General features: G+C 43.5%; 1 protein-coding gene across 3 annotated transcripts in view; it reads left to right on the top strand.

Annotated features, from left to right (window-relative positions):
* LTB (lymphotoxin beta) overlaps window positions 1-10236 on the top strand; it is a 38470-nt gene extending 28234 nt beyond the window's left edge. For 2 of the 3 annotated variants that reach the window (XM_044268376.1, XM_044268374.1), the window contains exons 2-4: window positions 2330-2354; window positions 8951-9013; window positions 9350-10236. In XM_044268376.1, coding sequence (XP_044124311.1) covers window positions 2330-2354; window positions 8951-9013; window positions 9350-9750 — 489 coding nt within the window. In that variant the 3' untranslated portion in view covers window positions 9751-10236. The remainder of the gene's footprint in view (window positions 1-2329; window positions 2355-8950; window positions 9014-9349) is intronic. The other variant, XM_044268375.1, reaches the window with a different exon arrangement.
* The last annotated feature ends 1386 nt before the right edge of the window (window positions 10237-11622 follow it).

The following is an 11622-nucleotide window of genomic DNA, read 5'->3' as shown; positions in this document are numbered from 1 at the left end:
GTGCTGTGAACACTAGGTGGCAGTAGAAGACTAGCAGATGCTTTATAGTTATCTACTGGCACCAACAGATAACATCTCCCTCAGCCATGACTTCTGGGGCCTGTAGCCAGTATGGTTAGGGACAGGGTTACCTACTCTCCCGCCGGCGTCCATGGTGCCAGGGGCAGTATCGCGGGCACAGTTTGGGTTATCCTGCTGCTGTCACTGTTGTGGGGGCCTGTTACTGGATTCTTGTGGGGGAGCAGCGCCGGTCAGTGTGATGGGGGCAGAGGGCAGGACAGGGGAGGACAGAGTAATAATGACATAGTAATCCAGAGCGAGAGTAATATACTGAAATATAGTAGAATCTATTATCGATCTGTCTCACATCTTATCATCTCTCTATATCTATCTCATATCTATTATCTAATATCTATCTATCTTATCATGTCTATCTATCAATCATATGTCTGTCTATATAATATATATCTAGGAGTATACACAGATCTCATAGGGCCCCATAGCAAAACTTAGGGGCCCCCCTGCCCCGCCCACTTTCCCAGTATATGTGCTTCAATCCCTCCCAGACAATGCGATGCCTCCGATTTCTGTCCCTCATCTGAACAGCATATTTCTCCATACACTGTACACATCGATACATCTCCTGCTTCCTTTCTATTACAGCCTGACTGCAGCCACCACTAGGGGGAGCTCACTGCACAGGAAGTTATATAACTTACCATCTATTCATGATCTATCTGTCTATCTTTTATCCACCATCTATCACTTATTATCTAGATAATCCATATGTCTAACTAATATCTATCAATTTATCCACTATCTATCTATCTATCTATCTATCTATCTATCTATTCATCTATCTATCTAATATCTATCTTCTATCTATCTATCTATCTATCTATCTATCTATCTATCTAATATCTATCTATCTATCTATTTATCTATCTATCTAATATCTATCTATCTATCTATCTATCTATCTATCTATCTATCTATCTAATATCTATCTAATATATATCATTCCTGACACCCCATCATCTGGTAATACGGATGAGCAGGTTTCCGTCTTCACTATGGCTCATGTCTTCTTATGCGGCTGTATTTTTCAGAAATAGTGTCTCCCCCCCCCCCCCCCGTATGTAGACAAAGGGTGCAATGTAATGACTATGTATAGGAGCCAGTAATTACAGAGCGCACGCAGTGCACACGTAGAAAAGACGTTTTCTGTGGTTCCATTATACATATATATGGTATATACGGTCCTCCTGTATACAGCCGCACCGCCGCTGATGAGAGGGTGAGATAGCCGGAGGCGCCACCAGTCACACTGAGAGGTAATTCTAACACACAGGCCTAAATATACCCCAATACAGCTTCATAAAACTCTGCGAAATCACTGAGATATCCGTCTACAAACAAGGACTACAAGTAGCAGCAGACAGCCAAGTGCAAAGACACCTGCAAACACTGAAAACATGAATAACTGCATCACAGCGGTACAATGCAAACAATTTTGATTAAAAATGTGCACAAAGCTTCTAATTTTCATATAGTAAAGCTCGTGTCACATCTGCAGCCGACTGCTCCGGCAGAGATTGCTGGGAACAAAGGCCGGACAAAGGTCTGTGCGCAGCAGTTTTTGTTTGGCTGATTCTTGGCATATTTGCCGGGTAGCGACCGGAGGCTTGGACACAGACGTGAAACCAGCCTTAGTACAGCAGTGACGCAGCTTACACTTATTTAGGTTTCTGCTGTTGCAGGTGTCTTTGCACATGGCTGTGCTGTTACTTGTAGTCCCTGTTTGCTTTTGCATTGAAGCCATGGTAGCGGCACCTGCAGTCCCTTTATGCGTAGTTTGGACATGCTGGTCTAAATCTATCTATCTTCTATCTATCTATCTATCTATCTATTTATCTATCTACTATCTATCTATATTTTATCTATCTATCTATCTATCTTTTATCTATCTATCTATTTATCTATCTATCTACTATCTATCTATATTTTATCTATCTATCTATCTATCTATCTATCTATCTATCTATCTATCTATCATTCTATATGTCTTCTATCTATCTATCTATCTATCTATCTATCTATCTATCTTTTATCTATCTATCTACTATCTATTTATCTTTTATCTATCTATCTATCTATCTATCTATCTATCTATCTATCTATCTATCTATCTATCTATCTATCTATCTATCTATCCATCCGCTGGGTCTATCTAGTTATAATGTTCTTTGTCATTTCTCAATATTTCCTGTTCTTCTCAGTGTAATATAATTTTCCATTTAATTAAATCTCTGTCACTTTTCCTTTGCAGACATCACTCAGACCGAAGCTAAAAGGTAATATCATCAATATCATGGAATTTGTGTCAGTAATCTATCGGTAAGACATGTAAATGACAAATGGCAACCTTTGTGGTGGCTGTTACTTGTGGAGCAACTGGCATATTTCAGATAGATGGATAGATAGATAAGATTATAGAGGTAGATATTATAGAGATAGATAAATAGATAGATATGAGATAGATAGATAGATATTATAGATAGATAGATAGATAAATATGGGATAGATAGATCCCTGGGTGAATAGAGACATTTATTTTTTCACTTGATTTTTAGTGTTGCCTTTTTTTTTTTTTAGATAGATCACATTGTATATTTTGCATTGTATTCTTCTGAGTCAAGTGATGAGGTGGGCATTATTCCTTATGGCACAGTTTGCCCCTCTGCCCAGATCCCTAGGGCCCGCTCATACGGAGCACCTGGGGGCTATGTGCTCTCTACAGGTCTGGTCCAGTAACACAACCGCAGACTGGATCCTGCACTGCGAGACCTGGTATCCGCTGAATCATGGCGTGTCTTCCTTCTGTTCTCACAGACACCTGCATGAATCATCGTTGTCTCATTGTGTATTTTCTCCTCTCTTTGTGTTTTTGTTTATTACGTTACAGTACTAATATTCTGCACAGTCTTGTTACAGCTCGAAGTTGTAGATTGCATCTCTACGCCTCGTCGTCTATTGGATCTCTTTTTGTAGCCAGATTGATAGATAATAGATATTAGATAGGGAGAAATTAGATAGATACAGTGCCTTGCAAAAGTATTCACCCCCTTGACTTTTTTCGTGTTTTGGTGCCTCACAACCTGGAATTAGCATGAGTTGTTTGAGGATTTGCCTCATGTAATTTACAGAACATGTCCACAACTTTAAAGAGTTTTTTTTATTATTGCGAAGCAAACAACAAATAGGACAAAATAACAGAAAAGGTCAATGTGCATAACTATTCACCCCCCTAAAGTCAATCCTTTCTAGAGCCACCTCTTGTGGCAATCACAGCTCCAAGTCGCTTTGGATAATTCTCTATGAGCAGTCGCCACATCTTACCACTGGGGTTTCTGCCCGTTCCTCCTTGCAGAACTGCTCCAGCTCCTTCAGGTTGGATGGTTTGCGCTTGTGAACAGCAATCTTTAAGTCTGACCACAGATTTTCTATTGGATTGAGATCTGGGCTGTGACTCGGCCGTTCCAACACATTTACATGTTTCACCTTAAACCACTCAAGTGTTGCTTTAGCCGTGTGTTTGGGGTCATTGGAAGGTGAACCTCCGTCCTAGCCTCAAATCACGCACATCCATCTTTCCCTCTGACCAGTTTCCCAGTCCTATCCCCCCAGCAGGATGCTGCCACCACCAGGTCTCACTGTGCGGATGGTGCTCTTTCGGTGATGTGATGTGTTGGCTTTGCGCCAGACATAGCGTTTTCTTTGATGGCCGAAAAGTTCAGTTTTAGTCTCATCAGACCAGAGCATCTTCCTCCATACATTTTGGGGAGTCTTCCACATGTCTTTTCGCAAACTCACAACGTGCCTTATTGTTTTTAGCTGAAAGTAATGGCTTTCTTCTGGCCACTCTGCCATAAAGCCCAACTCTATGGAGCCTACGACTTATTGTCGTCCTATATACAGATCCTCCAGTCTCTGCTGTGGAACTCTGCAGCTCCTCCAGGGTTACCTTAGGTCTCTGTGCTGCCTCTCTGATTCATTCTCTCATTGCCCAGTCCAGGAGTTTTGGTGGGCGGCCGTCTCTTGGCAGGTTTGCTGTTGTGCCATGTTCTTTCCATTTGGTTATGACAGTGCTCCAGACAAAAAAAAATGACCAGGAGCCATTGGCTCCTAAACTAAAAAATTTAGGAGCCAAATTACATTTTTTAGTCAACAAATTTAAAATGCATATAATAAAAAAAAAAAAAAGGACTTTGAGAAGATGAGACGCAGGTTACAGTAGTGAGCCAGCACTACATATAGGAGAAAACCACATAGCTCTCACATCCAGGGACATCTTCTGGGGGACACGGTGACTAAAAATGTCGAATTGCGTGGTTTAGAGATTTTTTTTTTCTGTTACGGCCTTCACCGAGCGGAAATATTTTTTTATATTTTAATAGCTCACACTTTTTGGGATGTGGCGATATGTAATATGTTTATTCTTTATTGTTTGTAAATTTTATATGTAAAACTGGGAAGGGGGCCATTTAAACTTTTGGTGTTTTTTTTAACTTTTTATTTAATAACCATTTCTTCCCTTAGGACTAGAACCTGGATCTTTTCATCCCTTATGCTATTCACCCTGATAGAGATCTATCAGGGTGAATAGGATCTCACACATCTCTCTGTGCTTTGTGCACACAGCAGCAGGGAGCTGAACATGGCACCCAGGGCTCCAGTAGCGTCCTGGCTGCCATGGTAACGATCTGAGCCCCAGCAGTGTAATCTGCCACTGCCACCAATGGAGGGGATGGGACCCTGTGGCCACCATATAACAATGGGGGGGGGGCGGGGGACTTATGGCCAGTGATAATGGGGGGGGGGGGGGGGGTGAGGCTTTGGGAGGGAGCACTGCATCAGCAATTAATGTAATTAAAGAGGATCTTTCGTGGGTCCAAAGAATACGAACTTAGTAGTAGGGTGCATAGAGCGGCGCCCAGGGATCTAAGTGCACTTACTATTAGTCCTGGGCACCGCTCCGTTCGTCCGCTGTGGCCCCGGGTATTTTCAACATTCAGAGCAAGGAGGAGGAGACGCCAGTGTCTCTCCGTCTCTATGACAGCAGCGCTGACCAATCACAGCGCAGAGCTCAGAGCCAGGGAGTTTTTTTTTCTCCCTGGCTCTGAGCTCTGCGCTGTGATTAATCAGCGCTGCTGTCATGGAGACGGAGAGACACTGGCGTCTCCTCCTCCTTGCTCTGAATGTTGAAAATACCCGGGGCCACAGCGGGCGAACGGAGCGGCGCCCAGGACTAATAGTAGGTGCACTTAGATCCCTGGGCGCCACTCTATGCACCCTACTACTAAGTTCGTATTCTTTGGACCCATGAAAGGTCCTCTTTAACTCCTTTATACAATTGTCTGCAGCGGTATCACAGACCCGGCACCCGGCCTCAATAACAGGGCATGCGATCTGTGGCACCTGAGGGGTTAATTGCCGCGTCATGCCCTGTTATTGAGGCCGAGTGCCGGGTCTGTGATACCGCTGCCTATACTTATGTTTTACATTCATTGGCGGCGCAGTGGCGACAGCTCCTCCCCTCCTCCTCCCTGCTATCTCCCCATTGGTGGTAGTGGCGGCCGCGTCACAGTGGAGAGGGAGGGACTCCTTCCTTCTCCACTGACTGTGCTACTGAAGAGAACTTGGGCTGCGCAGGATCCCGGCGGTACAGTCGCAAATGGCGACAAGACTAAAAAGTCTTGCGCCATCTACAAATTTTAAGGGCATTGGCGTCCGTTTTGGTCGCCATCTGGAGCCCTGTATGATAGATTTGATGGTGCTCCTGGGGATCATCAAAGATTTGGATATATTTTTATAACCTAACCCTGACTTGTACTTCTCAACAAAAATTGTCCCTTACTTGTTTGGAGAGTTCCATGGTCTTCATGGCAGTGTTTGGTTAGTGATGCCTCTCGCTTAGGTGTTGCAGCCTCTGGGGCCTTTCACAAAAGTTGTGTATATGTAATGACAGATCCTGTGACACTTAGATTGCACACAGGTGACATCATTTTACTAATTATGTGACTTCTGAAGGTAATTGGTTGCACCAGAGCTTTTTATGGGCTTTCCCACATTGTTTTCTTGTCACACCCACAAACTTAAATGTATTTTTGGGAGATTTTATGTGATAGACCATCACAAAGTATCAAGTATGTGTGAAGTGAAAAGAAAATAATAGATCTTTTTTTAAAAAGTTTTTATAAATAAAAATCTGAAAAGTGTGGCGTGCATTTGTATTCAGCCCCCAATACTTTGTAGGACCACCTTTCATTGCAATTACTGCTGAAAGTCTTTTGGGGGATGTCTCTACCAGCTTTGCACATCTAAAGGCTGAAAGTTTTGCCCTTTCTTTACTGCAGAAGAGCTCGCGCTCAGTCAGATTGGATAGAGAGCGTCTGTGAACAGCAATTTTCTAGTCTTTCCACAGATTTTCAATAGGATTTATGTCTGGATTTTAACTGGTCAATTCAAACACATGATTATGCTTTGTTCTAAACCCTTCTATTGTAGCTCTGGCTGGATGTTTAGGGTCGTTGTCCTGCTGGAAGGTGAACCTCCGCCCCAGTCTCAAGTCTTTTTTAGCCTCTACCAGGTTTTCCTCCAGTTTTGCACTGTATTTAGCTCCATCCGTCTTCCCATCAACTCTGACCATCTTCCCTGTCCCTGCTGAAGAAAAGAATCCCCACAGCATGATGCTGCCACCACCATGTTTCACTGTGGGCAGGGCCATCTTTAACGCGGGGCAAAAGGGGCAGCTGCCCAAGGCCCAGTTGCTCCTGGGGGGCCCAAGGCAGCTGCCTCTTGTGCCCCGCTGGCCACTGCCCCCCCCCGTGCCTGGGGAAGAAAGGGGCGGTCCGTGAGTTTCAGGCTGTCAGCTACACAGGGGGGTGCTGCCATGCCTGCCTGCGTGTGGGCACTCCAGGCAGCGAACTGTGAGAGAGTGAGAGCTGTGATTCTCTTGGCTCCATTCACACGTCCGCAAATGGGTCCGCATCCGTTCTGCAATATCGGGAACGTGTGCGGACCCATTTATTCTCAATAGGGCAAAACGGGATGTGGAGAGCACACTATCTCCCACTATCTGTATTATATATAAGCTAACTAACTAACTAACGTAATGACACAGGAAAGCAGAGAGCACAGCAATGACACCGCTGTCTCTCTCAGATCTGCAAAATACTGCAGACAAGGGCTGCTGGGGAGGTTCTTATATAGTGAGGGGTAGGCAACTTTCCTATTGGTTGCTATGGATGTTGCTAAGCTCAGACAAAGACATTGCAGCCTTCTCATTGGCCCACAAGCAGGAAGGGAGGTTACTGATGAAAAAAAAAATCTAGAATATTCGAGATTACAAATATACTGTATATCACTATATTCTAAATATTCCCAAATTCTTGAAGTGTCGATATTCGCGATTAATATTCGCTATTTAAAAATTCACGCCCAACACTATTAAAGACGGCCCTGACTGTAGGGATGGTGCATTCAGGGTGATGTGCAGTGCTAGTTTTCCTCCAGTTTCCTTTTTACTTTTCCCTCCTTAGGCCAGGTCTAAAAAAGGGGGCGTGACTTATAATTTTCTACGCCTGTTTTAGGGTAAAAAAAAAATCCATTCTAGCAAGGAAGCTTTAGATTGGCGATGGATGAGCTGAACTTATGAACAGGCTGGCACCGCTACATAACTTCGGCGGATCCACCGCCGGCGCAGGGGTTATTAAGACCAGTGTTTAAAACATCTGCCTTAGGCTACTTTTCACATCTCGTAGTTTTATTCCGGCCGCCTCTCGGCATGTTTATCATGCTGTGGCGGGATCTCTGGCCCGCCCCCATTATAGTCAATGGGACCAGAGCACCTTCTTCCACATGTTTTCTGTGTCCTCTACATGGCTTGTGAGAATGAGAAATTGCTAATGGGTCTTCCTATGGCTTGCCTTCAAAAATGACTCTGATCTTGCCACTGTTCCATAAAGGCCAGATTTGTGGAGTACACCACTAATAGTTGTCCTGTGGACAGATTCTCCCACCTGAGCTCTGCAGCTCCTCCAGAGTAACCATAGGCCTCTTGGCTGCTTCTCTAATTAGTGTTCTCCTTGCCTGGGCTGTCAGTTTAGGTGGACGGCCATGTCTTAGTAGGTTTGCAGTTGTGCCACACTCCCTCCATTTTCGGATGATGGATTGAACAGCGTTCCATGAGAAGTTAAGAGCTTGGGATATTTTTTTATAACCTAACCCTGCTTTACACTTCTCTACAACTTTATCTCTGACCTGTCTGGTGTGTTCCTTGGTTTTCATAATGCTGTTTGATCACTAATGTTCTCTAGCAAACCTCTGAGGCCTTCACAGAGCAGTTGTAGTTATACTGAGAATACATTGCACACAGGTGGACACAATTAACTAATGAGGTGATTTCTGAAGGCAATTGGTCACACTGGAGTTTATTTAGGGGCATCAGAGTATAGAAAGCTGAATCCAAACGCTTTCCAGATTTTATTTACAAAAATTTTGAAAGCCATATATAATTTTTTTTCCGCTTCTCACATACTTGCTACTTTGTGTTGGTCACATAAAATCCCAATAAAATACATTTAAGTTTGTGGGTGTAACCTGAAAAAATGTGGAAAAGGGTCACGGGGTATGAATACTTTTTCAAGGTACTGTAGATATCACATAGACACATATAAGATAAATAACAGATAGATATGAGATGTCCAAAAGGGACTGCAGTGTAAAGCATGGTGGATGATCCCTTGCAGCTATGCTGTGAACATAGATAGACAGAATTTCTGTGCAGGTCCGAGAATGGGTCTGTCTACGTAGGTGTCAATGGCCACTGCTATGTACATGATGATTTTGCAGTCTAAGTAGATGGTAACTAATATCTGTCATTCTCTAGCAGCCAATGAGAAGAGTAACTGGCAGAAGCAGAACTTCCGGAAGCCGGCCGCCCATCTGATCGGTAAGTTTGTGGGTGATCTTTAAAGGGTTTTTCTAGTATTTTACATAGGATAAGCCATCAGTGTGTGGCCTCAAGGATGAAGGCCCCTGTACACATTTGTCTATTTTTGGCCAAACCCAGGACTGGAGGACAATCTAATATGTAGGAACGTTTTTCAGATTTCAGTGGGAATCGTGTAATGCTTCACTCCACCTGTGTTGGCACTGCAGGAGAATTGAATACCTGCTTCAGGTCCCCCTGCCGATCACAGCTGATCACTGGTGGTTCCAAAATTGATTAATATTTTAATTTACCCTGTGATTACCCAATAATTAACATGTCATCCTCTCTCTAAAGGGAAGAGTCCATCACTGAATAATACCCTGAAATGGAGGTCCGAGGCCGAAGTGGCATTTACCCGGAAAATTAAGCACCCTACCAGTACAACCCTAGTGATCCCCAGACAAGGCCTTTACTATGTTTACTGCCAAGTCGGATTTGAAGGGTCGGACAATATAACATTGCTCAGCCAGGTCACCACCTTTCATGACTCTCTCAATGCAAATGTTACGCTGATCCTTGGCACAGAAAGTATCTCGGGTCCACCTTTACCTCAAAAGACATGGCATGCCAGCCTTACCCTGGGAGGGTTGGCAAATCTCCAGAAAGGTCAAAGGCTGTACGTTCATGTTAGCCATCCAGAACTTGTAGATTATACAGAGGGAAAGACGTTTTTTGGGATAGTCATGGTATCTTGATGAGGTGGAGATGGGTCAATTGCTCATTAGGTCAAGGTTTGGGCAAAAATGTGGAAGTTCTCTCTGAACTGGGCCTTCAGGCTCCTCACATATGAAAAGCCTGTTTATGGTGCCTACCTTCCATAGACCATTGATATAAAAACTGTGCTAGCAAAGCTTTATATGGGTTGGGGCTCAGTTTGACAACAAGGCTGGGCCAACATGGCTTGGCAATTTTACAAAAGTAGGTTATAGGGGTGCAAACACCTATGTTCAAAATATTAAATGTGGTCCCCTTATGTGTTAGAAAGACCTTTGGCCCTCTCATTTTCCAGGGCTCAGGTGCAACGACTACCTCTACGACCCTTATATCTTTGCCCCTGTCTATGAGAAGGGTCGGACAGGGATTCCTTGGGGTACCAGTGGAAATTATTCTCAGGGCCCAAACCTCATATAATCAAAACAGTCTCATAGCTTTTGTTTCAAATAAATAAACCTTATTGTCAATTTACTGTCTCCAAGTGCTTTTGTTTCTCCTGGGCCTTTGGAGCCCACTATGATATCCTCTGGTGGGCCAGTCTAAAGCTGTCTATGGGTTAAAATTAAATTCTCTTAAAGGGGTATTCCCAGTGGGGCATCTATGACATATTGATAGGATGTGCTACCTCTGGCACCTGCTCCTATCTCAAGAACGGGACCCCAAAGTGAATGGAGAGAAAGTTGCGCATGCACAACTACCCCTTTATAAACCGCTATGGGGCCTTCAAAAATAGCAGAGCGCCGGTGTGGCTATTTTTATAACTTCTATATTGGAGAACGGAGGGGTGGCTGTGCATGCATGGCTTGCTCTCCATTCACGGCCATGAAACTTTTGAAAATAGGCAAGCACATCCACTCCCATAGGAGCGAATATAGAGGAAACACTGGGTATGCACGGCATGCTCTCCGTTCACAGCGGGACCAATTCTTGAGATGTAGCAGGTCCCAAAGGTGGGACATTTATGACATATACTATTGATACAGGGGCAGCACAGTGGCTCAATGGTTATCACTCGTAACTTGCAGAGTTGGGGTCCAAGGTTTGAAACCTTTGCTGTATCACTGCTTTTGGCTATTGGTTCTATTGAGTGATAGGTTACATTTAGTTTTTTTCAGGGACCGGTACACATTTAATGTGATATCATCATATGCTATATCTTTAGTTCCCTATGATGCATAGTGTTCTTTTATATTGCACCAATTTATTACTTTTTTTGATTTGACTATGTATACATCTATAATTCAGCTCTGTTTGACATGTTTAACAACTATTGGTGGGTGATAGCAGAATAGGCCAGTGGATTCCGGCATTGCCGTTCTACTGGTGTTCCCCATTATTTTGTATCATGTATAATATGATACAGTCCTGATCAAAAGTTTAAGACCACTTAAAAAATGGCAAAAAATCATATTTTACATTGATGGATCTTAACAAGGTTCCAAGTAGAGCTTCAACATGCAACAAGAAGAAATGAGAGTGAGACAAAAAAAAATTTGAGTATTCAATTAATTGAAAACAATGATTAAACTGAAACAGGCAGTTTTTCAGCTGATCCAAATTTTAGGACCACATGCCTTTTAAAAGGCCAAATCTGTGCAAAGATGTGGATTCATTGTCACTTTCTGTCAGGTAGTCACACGTTGTGATGGCAAAGGCAAAAAACTCTCCCTTTTTGAACGTCGTCGGGTTGTTGAACTGCATAAGCAGGGTCTCTCACAGCGCGCCATCGCTGCTGAGGTGAGACGCAGTAAGACAGTCATTTGGAATTTCTTAAATGATCCTGAGGCTTTTGGAACAAAAAAGTCAAGTGGAAGACCCAAAAAAAATTCACCAGCACTAAACCGGAGGATCCA

The sequence above is a fragment of the Bufo gargarizans genome, chromosome 9 (genome assembly GCF_014858855.1).
Source record: "Bufo gargarizans isolate SCDJY-AF-19 chromosome 9, ASM1485885v1, whole genome shotgun sequence".
NCBI classification, from domain to species: Eukaryota; Metazoa; Chordata; class Amphibia; order Anura; family Bufonidae; genus Bufo; species Bufo gargarizans.
The sequence above is the reverse complement of the archived record's forward strand: the minus strand, read 5'-3'. Positions and strand labels throughout refer to the sequence as shown.